At 46.3% G+C, this 27,253-nt stretch overlaps 1 protein-coding gene across 1 annotated transcript in view; it reads right to left on the bottom strand.

Annotated features, from left to right (window-relative positions):
* The window catches only part of AFF2 (AF4/FMR2 family, member 2), a 276,581-nt gene that overhangs the window by 23,301 nt on the left and 226,027 nt on the right, over positions 1-27,253 (bottom strand). Inside the window, exons 8-11 of the mRNA XM_004685860.1 lie at positions 9,143-9,302; positions 6,467-7,477; positions 4,908-5,029; positions 904-1,126 (exon numbers count right to left, since the gene is read on the bottom strand). Of these exons, the coding sequence (XP_004685917.1) occupies positions 904-1,126; positions 4,908-5,029; positions 6,467-7,477; positions 9,143-9,302 (1,516 nt within the window). The remainder of the gene's footprint in view (positions 1-903; positions 1,127-4,907; positions 5,030-6,466; positions 7,478-9,142; positions 9,303-27,253) is intronic.

The following is a 27,253-nucleotide window of genomic DNA, read 5'->3' as shown; positions in this document are numbered from 1 at the left end:
AGACAGCTGAAAAGACGTTAGCGGTGTGGCAAGTGATACAAATCTACAATTATTTAAGCAGTGTAGAAAATCTAAAGGGGACCTTACTGGTGGCACAGGGGTAGAGTCTCAACTCTTACACCCTCACAGCCTGAGTTTGATCCCCGGCCAAGGAGTGACCTATACGGCACAGCAGGCCTCACCTCTCTCCCCGCTCCCCTCAGCAGCAGATTTCAGTGCATCCACCTTTTCTGCTCCCCACTCTGTCTCTGTCTCTCACCCCCTCACACCTCTGCCTGTACCCCTGTTCTCTTATGCATATAAATAAATAAGTAGTACATAATGGACACAAAAGAAAATCCAAAGGACTAGGTAATCCTTTGAGTGGACTTGGAAATACATCTGTGTGGTTCACCTATAAAAGCCCATCCTTTTTAATCCCTGTCTTTTCAAAACAGTTCCTAGTGCCCAAGTTGGGTGTGGAGACATGGAACTTGGGACTTCCAGCCCTGATTCAACGACCTGGGACAGCCGCATCCCATCCATATATTCTGTCATTTGCTAAACAGCCGTTGCTTCCTGCATTCCAGGTACAGTGGTTTGAGGGTGTTATGGGGCCGTTTGCCCCTTCCAAGACAGGCAGGGCCTGAACCAAGGGGTGTCGAAGGCCCTGGGTTTCTGCATATTAACCTGTGTGCGGAAGCAACACTGGGGTGGGAAATCCATCCTGAATTGGAAAAATCAAGCTTGTAAACAGTAGAGGGTGTGTGTGTGGCCGGGTGTGCACGCACACCCACACACGCTCACATTTTCTGTCTCTTCCTCCCTTTCCCTGGCCACATCCCATGTGGTCAAATTTAGTTACACAAGTTGGGTTAACTTGTTTCTCCATGATAATTGTGGTCTTTCTTCCAAAAGGCTTACACTCACGGAGATCCCTTTGAAAGTAGCGCAGGATTTCCCTTCACTCCGTTTAGGCTTGGTAGAGATGATGTGTCCAATCACAGGGCTGTTCTTGTCTGCAGTGAAGGGGACATTATTCCCACTGACATTTCTGCGGCGTGGAGGGTCGTCTGGCAGTGGGGAAAGTGGAGGGGGGAACAGTTTTTCTTCTTTTCTTCTGTTTGCTCTCTTGGAGGAACTGTTTCTGTGTAAACAAAAAGCACAAGGTGTCAAAGTTCCATCTTGATTCTGGTTTTCCCTGTGACACTGGCACCTTCAGCTATAGTCATATTCTGGGCAATGATCCGTTACATATAAAGGTGCACAAAGACATAGACACATTTGTAGTGTGTCGCCTCCCACACGACAGACACCGTGGTCAAGGGGGTGTGTTGCCCTCACTGTAAACATAGCCAGGGACTAAGGCAAGTGTGAATCTAGGAACAAAAACACCTCTGAAGCAGGACTCTCTGATCAATGCAAACGTCTGATGGAATATGCTATTGCGTGACAGTTGCAACCTTCTATGATTACTTTTAATTTGATTTTATGGACCAACCAATGCCAGCATTCATCCCATCATCCTTTTAGGACTTTCCCCACTTAGTCTGGCCTACGACTTCAGTGCACAGTAAATAGTATAATAAGCAATTAGTGGAAGGATATTTTCCTAAGAAATACTAGGTTTGAACATCACCTAGAACTTAATAATGCACTAAGTACTCTGCACCACACTGGAAACTGTATGTCCAAAATGTACCCCGACACCAGGCACAATGAGCTGCTGGCCCTAAATGTTATACTGAAGTACCGACCTTCTCCACTCTACAAAACTGCATTTGAAAAATATCCTTTCGTCATAGCCCTAAGACGGCTGCGGAGCTAACAGGACTCCTGTGCTTTCAGACTGATTTATCGGCCCATTACATGGGTACTCTCAAGCAGTCTGAGACGTCAGATAAAACAGAACAACTGAAACCTTCTGCTAGCTGCTTAACATGGTAATTGAGTCATGGATTTTCATTTTAGTTACTGTCTTAGACTAATCAATGAAGATTACTTGAATTTTAATCTTTTCTTAGACAACTAATATTGCACTGTGCAGCCATTTACTTTTCATGATTATTGACTACAATTTTCAATAGCAAATTAAGCCAACAAGAATTTATGTTTTCCTCTTGGTCCATTTCAGTCAGTCTCTAGCAAAATAGATTTACAATATCTCAAAGCAACAAATCAAAGATGAACAAGCATTCAAGTGGTTTGATTTTCTGAAATGGGAGGAGTCGATGCAGTCTCCTGGCCCACGCCTGCTGTGCTGCACACCTGTGCCAGTTGTAATAATGTTTGTCCTTTCCATCTTTTGTTTTATAAATGCGGCACCGTGCCAATTTTTGCCACACAGCCAAATTAGAAGAAACAACTTCATTGCTTCTGCCATTACCTTAATTGGTTAAAATTAATTTAAAAACACTTGCCACTGGCCTTTCAATAGTGCCCTGATCTACAGAACCATTTTAGACAGCTGTGACACCTGATTAAATGATGGACATGTGGACTAAGGTTCCTGTCCACGAGCAAGCCCGGCAAGCACCAGCCTGCGCCAAGTGTAGCCCCTCAGGCATCAGGCCTTGGGCTGGTAAAGCTTTGCCAAGCACCGCTTGGGCTCCATGGAGGGAACTGGCTCCTCAGGCCCTACCTTGCCGCTACCACTTGGGCTTCCCAGGACGGCGGTGCATGGGGAGGGAAGTGCTATCTCCCAGAGGTAGTTGATTGCCACTGGCCCTTCCCATCCACCATTGTGCTTAGCGGATGCCATGCTCCTGCGGCGCCTGTCACCTGGCTCCGTTTCCAGCGGCTTTGTAGTGCCCTCAAACCTGACATCTCCAATGATTTCCTGGCTGAAAGACGCTGAAGGAACGCTGAGTAGGGGCTGCTCTGTCACCATTATGGCTTCCCACTGCAGGAAGCGGTTTGGGTATCTTGGGCACCACTTGCAGTGGGCCAGTGGACAAGAAAAGAGCATCACCCTCCACACAACGAATCAGAGGACTCAGAGATGCTTCACGTCCCAAAGTAGGAGCAGGGAGCCCAGCGGGCCCCCTGAATGACAGGGGACTCCAATTCACATAGTCTGTGTGGCGGTCTTTGCTAGGCTGAGGAAACCCAGTTAGAAAAGTGAATATGGTCTCACAGAAATGCCCAAGGAATTGGCTTGAAGGGCCCGCTGGACATGAAGGAGCAGACAAAGCCTGAGGAGAGGTTTCCCAGAGGAAAACCACTGACAGCCAGTCTGGATTAATTTTTCCTCAACTCCAGAGATTTTTCCAGAGACCTGGGTTTGTTGGGTGAGCTTAAGGTCCTTCCTGGATGAAAAATGCCAGTAGGTAAACACTAAAAACATTGAAATACTATAAAGCCCATGGATTAAAGATACTATTTTATGAGAATATACTGACATGCAAGACGTTCACTTAACACTTGGTCATCTCTCTTCTGAGAGGCCAGGGAGACCAGCCATAGGGGCTGGAGACTGGCGATCCCCATGCCGCCTGCCTCTCCATCTGCCCTTAGGTGGCCTGTGCTGTCCATGCCTGGGAACCGGGGCTGAGAACTGCCGCTGCAGAGCTGCCAATTCAGCACCTCCTCCCGGAAAGGAGCCCGGCATGCCCCTGTTCAGCCACTGGCGAGGAAGCTCGCTTCCCCATATTCCTGCTTCACCTGGGGCTAAGGGGGGTCACCCTGTCCCCTAGCTCTGAAAACTTCAAGGATGAGACAGGATGCTTCAGCGCAAACTCCTATCACAGAGCTCTCTGTCTCTGATCCATGGGGAAGGGGCCAAATCTTCGATTCCATTGAGCAGATCTGGTGGTAGCTGGGCCTTCCTTCTTTTCATCTCAAAACAAGGATGCAAACAAATGTGGCTGGTATCTTATTTCCGTCATCTTTTCGGGGGCAGACTGATGCCATACCACTGACGTTAAGCAGGAGTCTGGGAAATCAATTGTCAGCAGCAGTTAGCCAGATTGCCTCTCTGCTCTGGGCTGCTAATAGGCTCCAAAACTGGTCTTTGAAGGAAGTAATGTCTAATGTTGAATGAATTTATGGCAATAATTATCCAGACGGAATGGTCCCAGTAGCTGACATGACTGTTAGTTAAGTGATATTTATAAGATGGAAGAATTCGGTCACGATGCTTGAGAGAAACAGCGGACAGGACTTCTGCAGTGAGGCGGGGCTGGGGGGCCGCCTGTCTACGGCGCCTTCAGTAAAGAGGGAGAGCAGGGAAGAGGTGCCAGTTGGCTGGCACGAATGAGTCTCGCTCGGTACACAGGACTGCCCCGTCAAGCCCCACGTACCAAGGTCCCGTAATGACACCCGGGAGCATGCGGAGCTGGGCCACCCTTCATGCTCAAGAGGTTGCTTTTCCAGGGAAATTGTTTACTCACCTTCAGCAGTGGAATGTGTCCAGCAGCAGATGCCCTGGCTCAGCTGATATGGCCTGCTCTTTCTCTTTAACATTAAAGACCCTTTATTCCACTCGAAATAGCCCTCGTGTCAGTCTGACCGGTCTACTTGAGAGATCTGAGGAAGGCGCATGGGTTGTATGGACAGGACTGGGCACCATGCATATAAAGATTCGGAGTAAGCGTCTGGATCCTTTGCGTGACAGAAAATGACAAGTGTCCCTTGAGGCGGCCCCTTCCTAAGTGGTTCACCAACTGGGACCTTCACTTCACACTAAAACTCCACTTTGCCTCATTTCAGTCGCCAACTGAATTGGGGTGAAGAAATGTTGCTTAATAGCTCAGAGTCTCTCCAGATCTGGCAGCCTGTATTCCATTTTGTACCCCACCCCTTTAGACCAGCAGTAGGACAGGTCTTGGAGCCTCGAGTTTTTATCTACCCCCCCCACCCAAGGCTTCATGGGGATATCATCAGAGTCTACAAAATGGAAGCACCACACAGAGACGGGGCAAACTCACTCTTTAGTGCTGGGAGGCTTCTGAGGTGGGGCTGGGGAGATGCAAGGGGGGGGCAGGCAGACAGCTGAGGCGTCCTCTAGGCGCTGCTTCTTCTCCGGGATTTTCTCTGCCATATCTGTGGGCTTTAACAGGAAAAAGATCACTGAGTTGCAAACACAAGTCACGTGAAGGCATGGAAAAACGCCAAGCCCAGTAGCCAGTGGGCTTCCACCTTAGCCCCTGGATTAGGGAAGGAGTTCAGTGTGCACCCCTGGCCAGAGAGAAGAGCACTCAGCCAGGTTTGGCCCCGACTGCCTAGGAACTGGTGATTGGCAGAGATGAGCTGTGACGGGAACCTCAGATGAAACGCTGGTGAGGGCAGGAATCTTATAGCGGAAGGAAAGAGAATCTATAAGCTTCAGCCACTTCTCCCATCAGAGATGCCTCCAGTCAATGATGAGTCTAGAAGCTACCACTGCAAGCTACCAAGGCATAACTCCTCGGCAAACACATAAAGGTGACAGGAGAAAGGTCACGTGTGCCAGCAACGTGCATGGTCGCTCATAGGCGAAAGCCTGGTCGTGCTACTGGCACCGAGAGCAGGGAGAGGGCCAGGACTGGGTGACCTTGGTGTGTATTCTGGAATATTCCCTTTGGACAAGGTGCTACACAGCTTGGAGATAACAGCTACTGCCCTTGAATCCTGATGTCAAAGGAAGACTTAACTCATCCTGGCCCCATCCCAATCACCAGGACAACCTGCCAGGAGGGAGGGTTCCACCCCAAGCTCTGAGCCATTTCTGACCAAAACGGACAGAAGAGATGGGGAAGGGATTCTAGATCTTCTCTCCAGTGACTCTGGCAGCATCAACATTACATCACCCAAATGTCACCAGGAGGCGATGTGCCTTTAAAAAACTGCCATCTGCAGGTACACAGGAGGCGATCTGACATAAGCTAGTGTCCCTCGATGTATTTGCGACAGAAGAGGTCCTTCTGGCTGTCACCTTCTGACTATATAGTTTGCAGCCCTGCAACTCAGCCCCAACACTAGCAGATGAGATTTTCATACATCAAGCCAACGTCCACACATCAGGTCCCAACAGGCTGGACAGACCCCGTGCCCGGAGGGAGTTGGGTAATCAAAGCAGAGCTGAGTGGAGGGGGTACTGGTGTGCCGGGAAGTGAATGAGGCCCCGATGAGGCGCTTTGCCCTCTGGAGCTCTGGGTGCTCGCTGAAGCTGGAATAGGTGTTTGACCCGCACATCTGTGAGTTAGGGAGCAGCTTAAGGTGGCAACTTGGGACTGGCTATTCGGGAAGGGGCCTCTTCAAGCTTTCCTTCCCACACATCCTCATCCCCACGGGCCACATTGGATGCTCTTGACGCTGGCTGCCAAAGTGATCCTGCCTAAACTTCCTCCCTGGTCGGGCATGCTGTATTTCCCACAGGAAGCAAACACCATGCTTTCACCACAGGCTGCAACCTGCTGCCACCAGCCTCCTGGGAATGAGACTGAAGACTAAGGCATCCCACGGACAGCCCTGCTGGGGATCCCTGTGCAGACCCCCGAGAGATTACCTTGTGCTTACGCTTGCCCTTGGGGGCGGGCTTCTCTGCAGCTGCGGCCAGCATCAGGCGCTTGGGTTTCGAGGCCGTTTCCTTGTTCTTGTGGTCTGGCTTGGCTGCGGCTGCTTGGAGTGAGTTGTGGCCAGGTACTCTAGATAGCAAGTCAAGGTCAATCTTCACCCAGAGATTTTTCAGATTCTCCTGCTCTCGTAGAGGGGACAGCAGCTCAGTTTGCATGACAGGGATGGGTGAAAAAGTAGGCTCCTCGTTACTGGTGGCTAAGTTGCTGCTGCCATTGCTCATTAAGGTGCTGAGGGACAGGCTGCCGCCACAGGCCTCCTTGGGCTTGACTGTGTTACCTGCAGGGGTGGCGCAAGGAGGCAAGCCTTTGGTGTGCAGCGGCTCTTCCTGATCGGTGTTAGAATCGGACGTCGATGAATCGGTTTCGATGAATTCCCGGGACTTGGGCACGGGCTTGCCAGGCCCTCTGTATTTCTTCTTCTCAGCAGCCAAGGGCATGCTTGGCCTGGGCTCCTTCCTCGGGACTGGCTTGTGGACAGTGGCTTTGTTGCGGCCTCTCGGCAGCTCAGGAAGGTCCACACCTTCCTTTTCTTTGGGAGTGCTGCTGGTGATATTTGGTTTGGGCCAGGTAAACTCGTCGGCGTTGACATTCTTCTCAACCTTTTTGGGCTGTTTTTTCCCAACTGTCCTCTGAGAAGCTGTGTCAATAGATGTTGACAACTTATGCTTCAACGCCTTTGTTTCTGGAGTTTTCTGGGTGGGCCGAGGACGCGCTTTCTCCCTAATGAGACCGAGGAGAGGCCTTTCTTTGGGTTCAGCCAGGACCTGGCTGGGGTTTGTCTTCACTTTGATCTGGACTTCCATTGGCTGGATGATGGGAGGCGGCACAGACATGGTCTCCATGGGCGTTTCATTTTGGCCACAAATAAATGACTTGTTGTGGGACGTGACCTTGTTAAGCCACTTGTCTAACTGCCACTTGTTGGTTGAAGGTGGCTCGGGCTGCAGATGGAGAAACATCAGCAAGAGTGAATTTCACATTTAGTCAGAATTCTGGCCACTGACTCTCACTGAGAAAACCTTTGAGTGTCAGGTGACCATGCTTGACCATGTGGTCAAGCAGAATCCACATTGGCCAAATGAGCTCGAGAGCTGAAATGGCCACAGGGGCCCTGGTGTGTTCATTTACACTCCACTACTGGAAGTGTCCTGCACACAAGCCTGGGAGGGGGAACCTGTTCCCAAATCCCTGCACTGGCACGCCTTACTCAGCCTCTTAGCAGGAGGCAAAGGTAACCTCTCTGGCCCTGACAGCTCCGTCAGTCTTCCCCGTGGGGCTCAGAGGGGCGCCTTTCTAGGGTCCCTGGGCCAGGGCTACCTATGTGATGCTGTAATGCACTGCCAGAAGAACTGCCTTCTGGACTGTCACGGGAGGATGACGAGATCTGCTTTCTGAAACCTACTGCCCAGCCTGTAAGCGGGCAACAAGCCACTTTTTGGGACGTGCACACGGATGTTGGCGGCTAAGCCAAGGCAAGAGACGATGTGTGCCCGGTGATCCTTCGCTCCCCACCCTAATTCTCCCTGTTGAATTAAAGAGCCATCACTCTTCTTTCCAAAGCCATCAGCAGCCGATGGAGGGTGGCAGAGCTAAAAGCACCCGAGCAGCTGCCATCGAAGGGAACTTAGCTCTGGCAGCACACAGAACCCAGTCTCGGTGCTGGCTCCGGCCTAGCTACTTGGGAGATACTGGGTAGGTTCTTAATCCCCAAGAACCTGATTCTCTCATCTGTGCAGTGAGGACAATATTGGCAGCACCTGCAGAGATGTCACGATGCTGACACGAGAAAACGCAAGTTGGGAGCTTCCCCAGTGCCCAGCACACAGCTCTCATGGAGAAGCGTTTGCCACCGCTGGTAGGATCTCCTGCTACTTTTCTTTTCCAATTATGGAAAAACAAGTTTGCAGTGAGGTGAGTTTAATGCAGCAGAGACACACATATTGGGTCTCGATGCTCTTCTGAAACTTTGACAAGTCATAATGTGATGTCAGTTCAATATACAGATTTTGAAGAAATTGATTCAAAAGAAATTGTTTGGAATAAAGTAAAATAAAAAAGGGAGCTCGAGTGTGTAAAATTCCACGAAAGGGTCTGTTTGCTGGACAAAGCGTGGGTTCAGGTCCTCTGAGCAGCCCTCCCGGATGTGTAGCAGGCAGGAGAGAGGCGCCCCCTCGTCATTTCATTCATAATGTTGGACTATGTTAGGTGTTTTCGTGAATTATTATTATTAAACACACACCAAGGCTCTAAACAGAAACGGAAGACTTGAGGCCCCAATTGCCATGCTTACTTGACACATCCCAAGTCATGGCTTGGCCCAGACTGTGCAGTGGTGTCCCCAGGGCCAGACGGGTAAGGTGTGAGCCCCGTGGTCACTACTGCCATCTCCACAGAGCAAGCTGTGGCTCAGAGTAGCTAAAGGACTCACACAGCAAGCCAGTCCCAGCAACATCTGTGTCTCTGGTTGGGACTTTGTGAACGTGTCAGACGGGAAAATAACATCAATACCAAAATACTTCCCTGAAGTGTTTCCAGTGTGAAGTAATTGTGCTGAGTGCTGTGAGCTGCCTCCAAAATGGTGCCTGGGGCCCTGGACGTTTACCTACCTCTGGCGTGGCCACGCGAGGCGCCTCGTTGGCTTCGCTGTCGGTGGTGCTGCTTTCAGTGTCTGAGTCAGACTCGGAGCTGCTCTCTGAATCACTGGAGCTGCCGGACCCCCCGCTGGCTGCCACTGCAGAAGGGGGCTGAGCAGTGGGCAGGAGTGGGCTGAAAGAAAAAGCACATCATTCATTGGCCCCTCCGGTCTCAAAGCAGCGGACTTTTCAGCAGAAGCACCTATGAGGTGTGAGATGGCAGAGTGGACACTCACTTCCGCCTTACCGAGGGGAAGTGGGAGGCTCAAGAGGCCTTGTGCGTGGCTCACGGGCTCAAAGGTTGGGTCAGAATGAGGTCTGCGTGCAGCAAAGTTCCTTGGTTCTCAACACTCTGCTCTCCCTCCCTTTCGCCCTCCCCACTTCCCCCCATCCTAGAAAGCCCTTCTTCCCTGTGTTCGAGGGAACTTTAGGTTCTAGACTCTCATGTGCTCTGAATGCAGTGACACAACCAGATTCTTAGTGCACCCCACCCCTGTTTTATTTCAGTTAGGACATTTTGCATTTCCTATAGCCAGCTTACTCAAAAACCCTGTGCCAAGGGGCTCTGGTCTTACCGATGACCCACATAATCCTCTCAGCCAGAAAGGTGAGTTTAACCTCATTTTAACTGGGGGAAAGTGAGGCTAGAGGTATGGGCGGGGCACCTGAGTCTGCCTTCCAGTCAGCCAGAGAACTGAGATGAGAGGCCTGGCCCCAGCTTCCTCAAATGGCAGGAAAGGGCAACACTGAATTTCCTTCAGAGGCCCAGGTCCCAGAGCCCAGCACAGCGCCTGGCACCGGAGAGGGTTGTGTGAGAAAGGGAAGGAGAGGCTGCGCTCTTGGCCTCTTCCACCAGAACACTTGGAAATCTTCGTGGCACTCCTTCCAGGACATATGGTCATAAAGGACCCACCATCTGCAATGATTGATTTTTAAATGTGTGAAGCTGACCAAGCTAGGCATTTGAAAATGGACACCATTTGCTACCTGCTTTCATGGATAATCAATAATTTTCCTCACTAGTCATTTGCTCCCTGCGCCCATAACAAATCAGCCTGAGCTGCCTCTAGGCACGCTGGGGGATGTCCTAGCCTCGCTGTCCTTTTGCTCAATGTGTCTTGGACTCAGTCTTGCTCAGAAATGGAGCTCTAAGCTCGGGGGAGGCACTCATTCCCCCTCAGCTCATCAGCCAAACCCCTCTTTGGAGCTGAGTTTAATCACACTGAGGGTATGTGGTGCGAGTTCTGTGCTGACTTCTACCCACATCTGCCTGGATCTCCCCCCATCCACCCCTCAACACACTCTCCCCTTCAGCTCCGTCAGCATAGCCCAGTCATCACATGGAAGGGTAGGCACCCTGTGGTCTCCCTTACAAGCAGAAAGAAGGCCCCAGGACCCTTGAGCCCAAGACCGGACACCATTCTTCCTTGCCTGCCCCACAGAAGCCGCTTCCCCAGCATTATGGAAGGACAGAATTTTGTCCAGCCTACACAGGCTCCTCACCAGTCACCACCCAAGGCAGACTGCCTTTCCGTGGCTCTCTTGTGTCCCTAGAGGCTGCCCTTTAATCTCCTAGGTAGGTATTTTCTTTCATGCAGCAAAAGCTCATTTTCAAATGCTAGCTGCTAAGTAAATGCTATCTACCAGAACACTCCTCGTCCAAATACACCAAAAGATTAGGGGAAGCCAAAGAAATGGGAAGCTATATCCCCTGGGAAAGTGTGTGTGTGTGTGTGTGTGTGTGTGTGTGTGTGCGCGCGCGCGCGTGCGCGGTCTGTATATGAGAGGAGAGAGAGGGAGAGGAAGAGGGAGAGGGAGAGAGAGAGAGAGAGAACGTGTGTGTGCCTGCATATGTCTGAGTGTGAGTGTCTGAATTCCTTTGCAGGTCTGGCATTAATGTCAGCAAAGAGTCCATCTGTTTGCAAAGTACCCTCTAAATCTAATAAATTGCTTTTGTCTTTGGTTACCGAGTAAAGCCCAAGGGAATGTGCTTAAGTGAGACTAATCCAGGGGATGCGCTAACCTGGTCTCACTCCCCTCAGCACTGAGCGTCTGTAGTGCCGAGACTCCCTGCTGGTGGATGGAGAGTCTAATTTGTACTCACATGTATGATTTGCAAGTGAAAAGCTAGCTCACTTCCTACTTTCCTTCCACATATATGTATTTATTTCTGACTTTTCATAAGACACTGATCCTAACGTTACCAAATTAAAAAAGAAACTAGATTGACTTTGGAATATCTCTGGATTGAGTTTCTATTTACAGGGTAATTTCTGAGCAAGAAACCAAACAACCCCAGGGAGTTCTTCCTCAAAATTGAATGTACTGGGGTGATGTGGGAAGGACAGATGTTTTATCTCCCCAAATCCACTTATTCTTTAGCCAGTTCAAAATAAAAGCTTCACAAACGTAGTAGGAAATGTGTGTTTGTAGACAGGTGTTCCTTATCCAAAGCCCTTTGGAGGGCGAGTGACCTCATATTCTCTTTAAACAAAATTTAAAGCTAATATGTTGACTAGACCATACCATAATAGCCCCAGTGGAATCAGTGAATTTCCCTCTAGTACTTTTTGGCATCAAAGTTACCAAAATTAGTTCGTCGAACTTTTTGGATTTCAGGGGCAAGTAGCATAGAGACTAGAAAAGGCACATCAGGTTTCGATGCCCACCCTGATGGGCAGGGACTTGGGGTGAAAGGGAATGGGAACTTGAATTCCAAGGGGACACCACGAGAAGTTAAACGTGGGTGAAGGACGACCCCCCTGTCTTCATGAGCAGGAAGCGCTTTCTCTGGTCAGCTGGACAGCTGCAAGCTAGGAAAGCTGGTGTTTGTGGGAGGGAATGACAGTGTAAAATTGAAGCAGAATCACTCTCCTGCGCCTTCCTATGAGGAATGTGAGCTCCGCAGCTCTTCCCTGAGCCGTGCACTCAGCGGAGTGTCCCCAGGGACGAGGAGCACAAAGCTAGAGCACTGTCTTTACAAACAGGATAAACATCAACATCGGAATTATTGGCCTGGCCACATTCGGTCTAAGTTAGGAAATCACAATATTTCACTTTCAGTTCCTCACTGATCCCTTAACTGTTCAGCAGTTAAATCCCCACTTCTGCTACATTTATTTTCTTAAGTCACTAATTTGTTTTCCAAATGTCCATTACGGTGGCTATGAGCTAAGCAAGTTCATGCGATACTCAATCCTGCCGAGGAGAAGGAGGACTAATGTGCAATTTACACATTCTTCAGTCAACGGACTGTATTAGAATTATTTCCCATGCACCATTTACGCTCATGCTTTAATACACTGCTTTATAAAAGAGTGCTAGTGGTTAAAACAAAGATAATGTGTGATACTGAACATCATTAATGTTTAATATAGTCAGTAAACATTGAATGTGTAATCTACAACTTCATCCCTCATGTAATAAAACTTCTGAAAGGACCCACGTTCGTAATAACTTCGAAGTCAACTGCTCAAGCTTTTCAAAGGCCAGATGTTGCTATTGTGTTCCTCAGAGCCATCCATCTTTACTTAGTGGAATGAAGTCTCATTTTAACCCCAGCCCTGTTTGGTAGGTCTGAGGGCACAGAAATTGGTTTAACAGGTTCATGACCCTTGTGGGCGAATTTCGGGCTGAGGGAAGAGGGCCAAAGAGCATGCTGACTGGGGCGGGGGGTGGGGGGTGGGGGGAGCTGGGGAAGCATTGAAGAGCCTGCTGTGCACCGGCGAAAGGCTGGAGAGTACCACGGGGAAAGGGGTTTTAAGTGGTATCCATGGCACCTCACCCCAGATGTGACAGCCTCTCTGCCGAGAGAGAGCAGGTCTTCTTTGCAACAAGGAGGTCAGTTGGGAAAGCATCTGGAAGCTATAGGAAGCAAGTCGAACTACTTTGCCTGGAGAAGACTTGAGGCATTGAGAAGGCGGTTCCTATTGACGATAGTCTTCAGAAAACATGGCGGGTGATCTTCCCAATGTTAAGGGGAGTGGGCTTGTTCACAGGACCTCCGAGCTAAAAGTCGGACTGCTGAGCTTGAGATCTGCTCAGGAACGTGCCTCCACACATCAGGAAAGACCTTTCAAAATTCACAGCTGCCTCAGAAAGCAGCTCAGGGCCATCAGGTTCCCAGATGGCTGGCAATGCAGACTGAGGCAGGTCTGAGATAAGGCTGATCTCTAGGGTGTCTTCCAACTCAAACATTATAATCTGTCTGAAAGTGAAGTGTGTGGGAGATTTCATGGGAGACTTTTTATGGACCTTATTAAAAAAAAGTCAGGAGACATCTGCACGCTCCAATCGGTTTTTTAAGGCCGAACTGAAGTGACTTGGTCTTGGCAAAACTGTTGTCAATTATGGAATTACTGTGGGGACCTTACAGGACTGAAATCACTGCTCTATAGGAATACATTAAAGTCTGACTTTTCACTAACTGAGCTTCTAGAAAGTGAAACATCTACATCAGAGCTATCTCACTGGAACCTTGTTTTAACTGTAAATTCCATTCTCCGAGATAAACAAGGATGAACTGACCATTCTGCTCTACCAAGCTTTGTGGGCATCAGAAGGGGAAAGTTCCAGAGTGGGCTTGACTTTGTAGTGGGAACATTCATAGGAAGGATTAATGAGCATGTCGCTGGGGTGTTGGTCTTGGCTCAGAACAGGCAGCGTGAGATGTCAGATGTGGGAGCCCTGAACCCTAGTCTTGTATGAATTTTATCAACATGACCCTTTCCCACTTTTATAGGGATCCAATATCTGTCTACAGATCATGTGAAATGCTCCCATATTTGATTTCATTATAAACTGTGAAGGTATAGCCCCAGGGCAATGTGTTGGAAGTTGACAGCTGATCTCTCTCTGTCTCCCCTTTATCTAAAGACTGGTTTCCAGAATGGTGCCACTAGAGACAGGCGCTCTGAACCTGAGCCCAGCCAGGGGGTAGGTTTCAATGGCCTTTCGCAACTGCACTTGACTGCCAGCAGTCACAGGTTGGTCGCCTTTGGGGTGCTAACCAGACCCAGGCCTGTGTCTTCTCTCCCTGACTGTGCCTTTCCTTCCACCTTCAGGCTGTTTCACTTGTCAGCACCTGCGTTGCCCTGACTGGCTTCCATGCCATGGGAAGGACACGGAATTGCAAGCTCACGGTCTCTCTTTGAATGTCAACCAGGGCACTTCATTTTTGTGTGATTTCAGGTTACACCCTTAACACGAGGGTCCCAGTGTCCTGTGAAATAGAGCTCACGGTGACTCGGGTTAACAGGACTGAAGAGGTTATGCAGGTGAGAGAAATCTACTCCGTGCTTCTCCAGCCTTATGGGGTGGATGTCTTACTAGCTACCTGGACTGTGTCCTGAAGTCTGCGCTTCATGCATTCCTGGTGATGCAGAAACTCCTGGGGGCTGGGTTCACAGAGAATAGCAAGGTTTAAAACCTCCCGGGGGCTGCTCAGAGGTGAGATGCTGGCAGGGGCTTAAAAATGGGAGCAAAGGAGAGGATAAAGGAAGCAAGTGGAGGCGAGCCCAGGTCCCCAGCAAAGCAGCTCTCATGCATAAGAAACCTAGAGAGCTCTCCCTGGAGGCACAATGGGTTAGGATGTAGCACGGCAAGCTGGCCTCAGCTGCTTCAGTGTGAGTTCTATCTCTGGCCCTGGAGGTGACCCATATGGTGCAGCAGACGTGTTTTGTCTTGCCTGCTGCTCCCCTCAGCAGTGTACTTTGTCCATCTGCCTGTTCTGCTCCCCACCCTGTCTCTGGTGAAGCCACTCACTGCCTCTGCACCTCTGGCCTGTACCCCAGCTCTGTATGCAGAAATAAATAAACCTTAAAAAAATAAAAAAGAAACCCAAAGAGGGCCAGGGCCAGGAACCTGCAACAAGGTTGCAGCCCGCCAGCAAAGAATTGCATCAGTCACAACTTGTAGGTGGGGGGTCACAGCTGAACTTGATGGAGGGCTTAACTCTGGGGCAACTTCTGTGGGCCCCCATTGTGTCTCAGACCCACGGGCAAAGCCTGGACTGTGGGTAGGCCACGTCCCCTGACGGCATTCAGGCTTCTGGAGATGGTCCCAGAGCTCTTTTCTTTGCTTGGTGTCTTCTTTCCCGGTGCCTGTGACGCTTCCACCGGACTCTGGGTTTGCACAGTGGGCGTGCCTCCTGTGATGCCTCTTTAGGCTACATTTCCTCTTTGATGCCCTTCAGTGCTGATCACCTTATCAGTATTGGCTGCTCCGCTTCGTGTCTGATTTGTGACGTGATGTAGCACAGACACATGATTTACAGGGCGAGAGTCCAAGGTCAGAGGCTTTAACACACACAGTAAAACACTTGGTGCATTGAAGATAGCATTGGCATGTTCCCCAAGAGAACTGCCCCTGGACCTGTCAAGTGCCCACCTTCTGGCCCACACTGCCTAGGGACCGTCACTGGATCAACAAACCAAAATACTTTTTCTGGCAGAGCACTGGAGAGCTTTCCAGCATCTGACAGCTTCAAGAACACCAGGAGGGGATAGAGCATGTGTCGCTCCCACTAGCTTAGCCAAAGTCACGTGGCTCGGGTTGGGGGTGTTTGGGGTTCATCAGGTTACTGTAACTGTTTCTTTAACACCAAGTCTATCTTGAGGAAATGAAAAGAATCAGGCTTCCACTACAAAATCCATGCGTGTAATCATATCAAAAGGCAACTAGAGGAACCCAGACTTAATCCCAAATGTTTTCCAGTGACCCCACGGGATAGGCTGGAGAATTTGGCATGGAGAACACTGAAGGTCAAGAGTCTCTTATGCTAGGAAACCTTGTTTTGACTCCTTCACAGTCACATACACAAAGGGAAACTTACATAGATTCATTACTGTGTATGTTTATAAGCATGTCTGAAACACATTTCGAAAGATTAAAAAAAAAAAACTAAGTTGCTTTTCCTCCACATCCTCACCAACATTTGTTGTTGCTAGTTTTTTTTTTTTTTTTAAGATTTATTTATTTTATGCGTACAGAATTGGGGTACAGGCCAGAGATGCAGCGGCAGTGAGAGGATTCACCAGAGACAGAGAGGGGAGCAGAACAGGCAGATCTACGAAGTACACTGCTGAGGGAGCAGCAGACAGGTCAGGAGAGGTCTGCTGTGCCATGTGGTCACCTCCGGGGCAGGGATCGAACTCGTGCTGAAGTGGTTTTCGCTGCTTAGTGCTATGTCATTCTCACTGTTGTGAGGTGGTGTTTCACTGGGGCAACTCCGTGACTACCTTTGTCATTGAACATTTTTTTTCAGATGCCTGTTAGCTATTTGCATTTCCTCTTTGGAGAAGTGTCTTCTTAGATCTTCTGCCCATTTTTTTTTTGACGGGGTTGTTTTTTGAAGGGGTGGGAAGAAACTGGGTCAAAACGGGTGGGAAGAGCACAAGGGACTATGGTGATGGTGACAGGCCCTGTGGTGGTGGGAACGTTTTGGGGGCCACGCACGCAGGAGTGTATGAAAGTGAAGAATGATGTAATACAATATAAACCATTAAAAAAAATGTTGGGGCTCTTTCTGGTGGCACAACGGGTTAAAGCACCACATTATGAAGCTCTCCAAAGCCACTTTGGCATCAGTTGGACCCCTGCCCCGGGGGTGACCCACATGGTACGGCAGACCTCTCCTGACCCGCCCGCTGCTCCCCTCAGCAGTGTATTTCAGTCAGTCTGCCTGTTCTGCTCCCCACTCTGTCTCCGGGGAATCCTCTCACCCACCCACCCCCACACACACACCTGTGGCCTGTACCACAGTTGCTGTAAGCATAAATAAATACATCTTAATAAAAAAGTAAGTTAATGGCAAAAATGGCAACTGGCCAAGATGTGGCAACCTAACTGTAGCTTGGGGGAAGAGGCACCAGCGAGCAACTGAAACTGAGATCTCCATCACCACCCACAGCTCTAGTCCTGCTATCTCTCGGGTGAGTTCTTCCCTTCCTCCACCACCTCCCTCGTGGGACACGAAACTGGCTCCATCTGGACTTGGTCCCGACTTTTTCCGAGAAAGCACTCAGGGGTCGGGGCCTCTGGGTTTCAGAATTCATTGGGGCTTCCTCGCAGAAAGAGGCTGCCCCTCCCGACAAGATTTCCAGGGCCCTAGCTCCAAGGCGACCGGACACTGCCATGCCAGGGTTATCGCCCATTGCCAACTCGCCTGCCACTTTTGGGGAATGTTTATTCCCATGCTTTTGCTAGGCCTCCGCCCATCCTGCCCTTTCTGTTTAGAGTGACATTCCCCCTCTTCTGCTTGCTCAAATCTTTTAAAATCCCAAATTCAAATAACACGGGGTCTTGTCCCATGATGTGAATTCTCACAGCTATCTCCTTGATCGGATCCCTTTCTACTAATGGCATCACAGTCTATCACTTAATTTTTGTGGAATTATGCACTGTGCTAACCACCGGCGGGGGCGAGACTGTACAGTCACTGTGGGGTGCTGAGCGTGAGAACAGCTGTTATTTTCTTGTTATGAGAACTTACGCCAGTGGCCTTGTGGTGAATGGAAAATGAGCACAAGCAAGGTCAGCGGTGAAGGAACAAGCTACCTAGGAAGCACCTAGGTATTGCTGACCTCAGTAGGAGTGAGTCCTCACCAGCCCACCCAACCTCCAACCATTCTGGTGAAAAGGTTCTGATGCCTGAGGGTGGATGTGTCATCTTTCCACCGGGTATGGAGGCTGATTCACCCCAGGAGCCGAATCTTTCTTCTGCTTCAGTTCCACTGACAAAATGCAGCTTAATTGCACGGGCATTTTTAAGGTATTGGCATTGGGAGCCTCAGTCTCCATGTGCGAGCACCAGAAATAAATGGTGCGGCTCTTCCTGAAAACGAGAGCCGCACACAGACCCCCCCTAACTTTCATTCAGATGATTCTATTATTCCGGTTTGTGTGGGGCGGGAGCACCTCTCATCCCATTTTGATACATTTACCAGTTCGGTCTACATCATGCCTGATATTAACTCCGTTTCTAGTTGATGAGTCTTCTAGTGGTATAATTAATTTCCTCATGGAAGAAAAAATATTCAATCAATTTGGGATTAACAGGAGGCTAAAGGACTTCCACAAAAGACAGAACTAAATCTCCTAGCCCACATGCATTGCTAATTACGACACATTAGAAGGTGTTCCCTTCCTATGATAAATGGACCTGAAAATCCACCCCAACATTTACTATAAATCAAAAAAAAAATTAATAAACAGGGAGAAAAAAAAAGCCGACAGTTTCTACAAGAACTCACTCCCATCTTTTGCTGAAGAGTATCAATGTCATATGTAAAGCTGACATCTTAAATTGTCGGTAAAGAAGCCCTCTAAGTCAAAAGCCCAGTTATTTTAAACAGAGTTTCAGATGTCTGTTATTATGACTGACAGCCAAGGAAATACTGGCTGTTTAATTCCATAATGCTATCTGCCCCCAAATCTTGCCTTCCAGCTAACTGTCTCCCCACTCATCAACGCTAAATTAAAGGAGGTTAAGTGTCAATGAGAGCAGGAGGGACCTCACTTTCCCCAGACTTGGGAAGCTAGTTTGATCTTGCACCCAACTCCTCTTGACATCAAGGGGGAAGTCTGATCAGGAGTGCTGTTAACAAGACAGCTAACAGGCAGTCTTGTTTGATAGTGACTCCTGCACGTGCCATGGCTGGGTTTACACTTGAATTTACACAGAAGACACCAGGAATGGTAATTCCATGTTACAAACAAATGTCGAGGTACGGAAAAGCTGACCTAGAAAGAAATGGAAACACACTTAGGCATTTCTCCACAAACTAGGTGTCTGTGATAATGACAGGCTGGTAGTAAGAAGGTCAGGTTGTTTGGCTTTGTCAGTAAGAGGCATCTGCCATGTGGAGGGATTTATCATGCTGAATTTGGAAAAAGTAGTCATCCCCAAGAAGGCATAATTTAGGAAAAGAGGATTCTAAAAAGCATTATTAATTGAGGGGTGACCAAATCCCCACCCCTCATTTATAGGGAGGCCCTCCAGTCCCCCTAGGCTACTGCTAGCCTGAGGCTAAGTCAGACCCTTACCTGTAACACCGTGTACTGGTTACCACTCAGGAAAGGTCTGGGTAACCAGGCCCACGTGGACAATGCTGTGGGAGAGGGGAAAGTTGGACTTTCAGTGAAGTTAATGTAATGAAAACACGTGTTGATTTTCAAGGATGAACACCTGCAGCTGACAATGTTATAATGCAATGTTATTGCAATTAAAAAATAATACATATATAGGTGAGAAATTAAAAAGAAATGAAAATGAAGCCCCAAATTGGCAAAGATATCTAACCTAAAAATCTCTAAGGTAAAGTAAGAAAGTCATCAGTCACATAAAATATTATTTTAAAAGAAAAAAATAATGATTGGATAATTTTTATAGCTCATTCCTTCTTGATATGACTGTAGAAAAAAAGCCTTAAATGAAGTAGATCCCAATTACATAACGAATGATGATAACATTGACGAGTTTATAAAAATTAATCTCATCTGTGTACTTTGGTGCTTTTTTCTCTTTTTTGTACCCTCGTTAATTCCTGTGACCCAGGAAACAGAGTACTGCATAGTGCATTGCTATTTAAAAAATTGTTTTTTTTTGTTCTGGAACAAACCCAAGGGAAAAATGAAGAGGACTTTGGGAACTACATGCATAAGTGTATTTTCTTTTATGTGTGGTGGTATCACAGAAAAAGAGAAATGAAGATATAAACTAGGAGTAGAAACACAAAAGTCATGTTTGAGAGATGGGTTTTATACCTTATTTGCATCACTCTATTCTTGTCACCTTTGGCTCTTCTCATTTTCTCTTGGAAAATTTTGTTATTTGTATATAATCCTTAAATTCTTTTATAAAGAAGACATGTTGTGCCTAACACTGGTATTACAATCACCTGTGGTTATCTTCTTAAATAGAAAAGGTTTTGGTTTTCCTCTTTAGTGATTGATTAAAAAACATTAAATGGGAGGGAGCTATGATTAAAAAAATAACAATTAAAAATGCCTTCTGAGGCCCTCCCTGGTGGCGCAGCGGGTTAAAGCACAGCATCGAGAATCTAAAGCCACTTCCGCATGAGTTCGATTCCCGCCTGCCCCGGAGGTGACCACATGGCGTGGCAGACTTCTCCTGACCCGCCCGCTGCTCCCCTCAGCAGTGTACTTCGTCGCTCTGCCTGTTCTGCTCCCCACTCTGTCTCTGGTGAATCCTATCACCCTCCACATCTCTGGCCTGTACCCCAATTCTGTATGAATAAAAAAATAAATCTTAAAAAATAAAAAAAAATAAAAAATAAAATAAAAAATTTAAAAAATAAAAAATAAATGCCTTCTGAGGGCCCTCTCTGGTGGCGCAGTGGGTTAATGTACAGCACTATGAAGTTACGGCAGCCAATGCAATACAAGTTTGTTGCCGGCCAGGGAGGTGACCCACATGGTGCAGAAGACCTCTCCTGACCCACCGACTGCTCTCCTCAGTAGTGTATTTCAGTATATCTGCTTGTTTTGCTCCTCACTCTGTCTCTGGTGAATCCTCTCACCCACCCTGTACCTCTGGCCTATACTCCAGTTCTGTATGTATAAATAAATAAATCTTTAAAAAATTACCTTCTGACAAGTAAGCAAATTACAGCTATGGTTAGCAGTTAACCTGGTTATCTACATGTCCTGAGAGTTCTGTGAATCACAAATTATAATACAAATTATAATGCCAGCTAGGCACAAACAAACACCTTAGTGATAACAGCAAAAATGAGGCCTGCACAACAGTGTACCAAAAGTGCAAAGCATCTATAATGTGTCCTGTTAGGAAGATGTGTGTGTCTCAGATGACAGCACAGAGATCTCCAATTCTAGTCACTTTGCAGGAGTATGCACTATATTAGCCTCACAGAGACAAGATCCACACATGTTTCTCTGGCAGTTGGAAACGTGGGCAAAAAAAATGGTGGAGAAATATCTTCCAGAAAGGTTATAGGCTAAAACGTTCCCTTTGAGTATAATTATATTTCAATATGTATTTCAGGAAAACCAATCCTAAATTCAAGGTGTCTCAATGAAAGAATGTGAACACATGAATGCGTATCAATGTGTATCAATGAATGAGTATCAATGAATGAGTGTCAGTGTGCATCAATTTATTGGCTAAAATCCAAGATGGCTGACACCAAGAGAAAATTATTTCAGCATTGATTTAGATGGCCAATTGAGAAGTGAAACAGTAGTTCTCTCCTTTAAGGGAGGGGCATAATGTTATTTTTTTCATATTCATTTTTTATTTAATTTTTTTGATATTTCACTGGGAATATTTAGCATTGATTTTCATTTTTTAAGTATTGTATTAAAATACCATTTATGTTGATTGTCGAGCTTCTTTAAATTTTGTGCGTGAGGCCACTTGCTTTCATTTAATAAGTCAAGGTGCTGTCAGCTGAATAAAGACAGAAATGTTGGTATTTTTGTAGTACATATTGGATAGTAGTCATTTAATAAAAAAGATACGGTTTCCAGTCGATGCTTCCATTAATCCCCATTTAGGCTCTAGCCATATTTAATCGCGTCCACAAATTTATATTTACATGTATGTGAGTCAAATGCTATTCAAGTCCTCATAGATACAAAGGCTAGTTGTACAGATAAGACTCATTAAATTTCCAAATGAAATGTTAACTCTTTCAATTAAATTTGAAAATCATGAAAAAATGATAGGTTTCCAAATATATGGAAATATTCTAAGTGTAGGTAAATGAATAGATACAGATGGAGAGAGTATGTGTATGTTTATACACACATATCTGTTCACATTATACACACACACACACATAATGGAATGCTATTCGTATTAAAAAGAAGAAAATCCTGCTATTTGTAACAACATGGAAAACCCTGGAAGACATTATACTAAGTAAAATAGATCAGAAGAAAAAAATGCATATTTCCACTGTTCTGTGGAATCTACAAAAAAGTCCAACTCATATACACAGAGAATTAGATGGTGGTTCCCAGGGGCTGGGGCTTGGGGAAAAGGAACAACGTTGACCAAACTTTCAGTTATAACTAAGCTCTGGAAATCTCAAATGCAATGCGGTGACCATAGCCACTCTTGCCATTTGCCCAGGGCAGTTCTCAGGTGCTTTCGCCTCCAGAAAAAAAAGGTAATCAGGTGAGGTGATGGATGTGCTAATTGCTTGAGAGTGGGGATCATTTCACAGTGTATATGCACATCACAACACCACAGGTCTGAAGTATATACAATTTTTATTTGTCCTCTCCATAGTTGGAACCGTGGTTTATACAGAGTCAACTTAGTCTTCTAGTGGTACAGAGGTTCTAATCCAGATCTAGTGAAGGTGATCTCTGATTTTTTCAGTGATTTTTTTAAATTGTCAAGAAAAAATAACAGCACAAAATGATCTTCCTCTCCCTTGTCCTCTCCTTCTGGTATCTTAATAATAAAATTTTCGTTATTCAACATAATCATCCATTCTTAATGGTCCTTTATTTCTGAACTATATTATAAAATGACTTGGGGAAGATCATTTTAGAGCTGTTCCCAGTACGAGTTCTGTTTGGATTATTTGACTCATAATGGGGGAGTAGTCCCCCCCCCCAAAGCCTCTAAATATCTTGTCTGACCATAACTGGATAATGCTTTGGAAATTAACAATAAGGAAAATACTAAAGGTTTTTAAGATCTATATTTCAAATAGGTCTGCATTAATTTAATCTAGAACTAGCTCAGAGAAACACCCCGATCTCCTGCAACGTGCGTGTTATTAATGTTGTCAGAAGAGGGCAGGAAAGGGCGCCAGCAGAACATAGAGCCATGTTCATCACTGTTTCCCTTGATGCGCTCCTTCTGCCTGGATTGCATATCAGGGAGGCATCCTGTGTTGATTGTGTTTCTGAGTTGTACCGGGAGCGGCAAGAGAAGGCCAAGGCAACTTTTGCTTGGTGATTTTACTTTCCTTTAATATGATGGTTTCTACACTGCAGTTTATTCATTTATTGGTCTGATGGTTTTTATGAGTTGTGATTCAACATAGGTTCTTTTCCAGCATCGTGTTTTATATAGATCTGGAGAATGTAATAAAAGTCTGCTACAATTACACTCATGTGCCACGCAAGACAATGCTGTAAATATGAGGAGACTCTGAAAAGCTGCTTAGCAAAATGATCTTAATATACAAGGCAGTGTGAAAATGTAAGAGGAATCTATAATGACAAAGAAGATTAGCCATTTGCTCTCTAACCTTATTTACAGAAGCAATCAGAGGTATTCAGGTCGAGTTAATGACCCTGTCTCCAATTAATTCAATTGTCTACAAACAACGCTGGTGCAGTGGCTGTCTCGAAGTCGGCCAGAGTCTCAGAGGGAATACATAAGACTCCATTAAAAGTGACAATAATAATGCATTTATTACTGAAACACTATTGTATTATAAATAAATTCCTCATGTTAAATCATGCTCCACGCTTTAACAGAAATTCAATTACTGAAATAATAAAAAGATGGTGTATTTGCCAAGTGCTTGGACTATAATTTGGCTGCTTAGTTACCAGCGGTTGGCTGTTTTGCAATTTTTCCTTCATAGACTATTTCTTTTGAATAAATGCCAGACTTTTTCATACAAATTTTATGAACAAGTTGCGAAATGAAATTTGGAGCTTTTGAATCCAATTATGAAAGACATAACTAAATCTATTATTGAAAAAAAAATTCTAGTAAAGCCCTTTCTGCCGTTGTTCGGAACTGTCTGGTAATTGAGGTAAGCACAGGTGCTGCTCATTATGGACCATTGTGCGCCATCTGAATTCTGGGAACTGTGGGATTCAGATGGCTTAAACTCTGTTTGTGTGAATAACAAACAGGCCTGATTCTGCGCTTGTTTGTACAAGCTTGTACACAGCTCATCTGGGACTTCGGAGACACCTGCTTACCCTTTTGAAGCCAAAACAGTATCATTTATGTTCTGGCTATCCTTTCGATGACAATTTTGCAAAAGCAACAGATTTTGTGCTCTCCCTTTATTCTCACCATCCCCTCCGCCATGTAGTAACTTCAACCCATCCTTGTCTGTGGTGATGGAAAAATTAGTTGAGTAAAGCTCCTGCCATTACCCCAATGACAAGAGAAGACACAAAGCTTTAAGGCGCCAGCGGAGTGAAAAGAAGAACCGGCACTGCCTGTGGAGACGGGTCTCGGCCAGAGCGTCTCAGGGGAGCTGGGCGTTTGATTTCCCGCACTTACCCGGACAAGGCGATTGCCCCTTCTTTCCCTTTCAACTGGCTCTCATATTTGGATTTCTAAAGTCTGCTCTCTCTGTCTTTATTGTTTCCAACTTTATTGAGATGTAACTGACATAGAACAGTATGAGTTTAAGGTGTTGCAACAGGATCATCTGACACACGCACGTACAGCGCACTGCCGGCCACGATCTCATTAGTCAACACCCCTCACCTGACATAATTACAATTAGAGTGTGTGGTGAGGACCTGTAAGGTCTACTCTGCATCTCATTGTCTTTGGCTGGGATATCTGAACCATGAAAACATTACCATCAAAGACTTGTTTTCTGCTTTCAGAACACACAGGAAAAACTATTCTTAAGCCTGGTCCCCTATGGCATCCTATGAGGCTGCAGGCCTGGACTGCAACTGGCCACTGCCCAGCTGGCCCAAGCTTCTGAGCAACGTAGCCTGGCAACCTGACCATCCCAAGCCTGCAGTCATGGTTTGGTGCTGTGACTAACTTAAATTATACAAGGATTTCGAGGTTTCTGGTGCTTCCTGGAGATGTTGGCTGCTACAAAGATCGTGCCAGGAACATAAGTTGTCATGGAGCAGCATTTGGAGATGACCCCAATATCCAGGGCCAGTTCTGGGTCCCTCACCTCATCCACAACGGGCTCACCATAAGAAGGTATTTGGCAATCCTGAATTTGTGAATCCTTTCATGGGGGGTTGCTTAAATGGGATTGCAGGGGAAAGTTGAAGACAGAGGGAATGAAAGATAAAATCCACAGAAGAAACTATGGATGCAAGGGTGCTGGCTTGAAAGGTGTACTGGGAGATGTGTCGAGAGAATCTGGAATCTATTTCTTCCAAACACTCATACTCTAAGGTTCTAGAGAATCTGAGGGTGAATCAGAGCAGTCAATCCGTGTCCATTTGCAAAGCATTCCCGCATGCACAGCTACCTATTTGCCTTGTCCATCAGGCCACATTGCAGCCGCGGGGGTGCTTAATAAAGCCCATCCAAGCAGCCATCAGCCAAAGTTGCTGCACGTCAGGTATTAGGGATAACTAAAGCGGTTTGACAGGGCTCCACAGAAGGCACGTTGGAATCTTACCTTCTCCCTTATTATCACAGAGAGCGCAAAGCATGGCTCTGTGGGAATATACATAATTTGGAAATCCTCATAGACAGTATTCTACTGTGTCTCTCATTTGCACTTAAAAAAAAAAAAAAGCTTCCCTACAGACCTTATGTACTTTTAAGATTTATCTGAAAGATACATGAAGACTTGCAAGCCCCCCAACCCCCCTGAAAAATGGTACATATTTAATGGAATTAGATCTCTAGGTAAGAACATGTCAAAAGAAATGCCGAAATATGAAGGCGAGTGTGAGGTGGTCCTTCTCATAGCTTTCCCACTTTGATAACGATCTTCTGGGATGTCATTTACCAGAAAGTCATGATTCTACAAAACGGAAAAAAGAACACACTCAAAAACCTGGAGTATAAAATATACTCCATTGCTAAAGTGAGTAGCTATTTTCACATTGCTCTCTGAAATCGGCCTTTGTCAGCTGGAGGCCTTGGTATTTGCTTTGATATCTGCCTTTTTATCATCCTTACTGAAAACATGGCGATTATTGTGAAGTGCTCAGAGTGCAGGCACACTTCTGACTGGCACAGGAGGAAGTGGGGCTTTGTGCTTCCTCAAAAGTCCTCATCTTCCTTCCAGCATACAGAGGGAGGGGACTTCACCTGAAAGTACTGTATGCAATTGTGACGACATTAGTAACATTGAATTTTATCTGGTTCTCAACCTGGGCCTTGACTTGTCTGCCAGTCAGGAACTAGGAAGAACCAATCACACTTTTTGGTTGTTTTTGCTTTGAAAACTTTGAGAACTTTGAAAACTTTAACTATTCAGCCAAACTCTCCTCCATACGTGTATTTTTGTATCTATTATATCTCCAATGTGCTGGAGAACCAGTATTAAAATCTGTACACATATGCTTTCCTAAAATTATCTGCAGCCTTCACGAGTGACAACTGAAAAGGACTACTGTCTCTCAATTCTCGTCAATTCCCAGCAATGACGTGATGACAGCTATTCACTAGGCTCACAGTCAAACCAGATCCGAGGTCTTCCACTTCTCACAAATCTCCCCTAACCCTCGCAACAGATCCAAGAAGCACATCTTACTATTATTTTCTCGTTGTACAGGTGATAAAACTGAGTTGTATGGGGCTGAAGCAACCTGCTTAAACATTTTAATGAGAGTCCTTCTGATGCCACAGGCTATGATCTTTTACTATAACGCTATATTAAAGTGATGTGGGGTTAATTCAGATATGCAAGTTAAATAAAATATTCACTACCATCATTTAGATTTCTGGCTTTGTAAAGACCCAGTTTTAAAAGGCAAATGGTCTACCAATTTCATAGTAGCAGCACATTCATAACATCTAGAACCATATAGCTGCAGAGATCTCAGGGACTTATTAATCGTCTCTCTGAGGTCAGAAGAGGAACGGAGGTCAATCAGCAGCATGTTCAGTGAACTAAAAGGTCATATGAGTGACTCAATGCAACCCCAACTGCTGCTTGATAAGATTGGCTGAGGCTAATCTGCCTTGGTGGTGGACAGAAGCTGATTAATACAGACAACCCAGAGAGGGAAAAGCTTTTATTTAAATCAGCCATCTATTTTACTTTGAAAGCTGGTTGGCTATTGGCCACAAACCAAGCATTTGACTTTATCTGTGGTCTAAAAACATAACAATGACAACTGTGTGTGTGATCGTGTGTATGTGATTAAAGAAGAGGATTTGATTCCAGAGTCAGGTCA

This window comes from Condylura cristata, unplaced genomic scaffold (assembly GCF_000260355.1).
Source record: "Condylura cristata isolate star-nosed mole 26May11 unplaced genomic scaffold, ConCri1.0 scaffold00019, whole genome shotgun sequence".
In the NCBI taxonomy this organism is placed as follows: Eukaryota; Metazoa; Chordata; class Mammalia; order Eulipotyphla; family Talpidae; genus Condylura; species Condylura cristata.
This window is presented reverse-complemented; position numbering and strand designations above follow the sequence as displayed.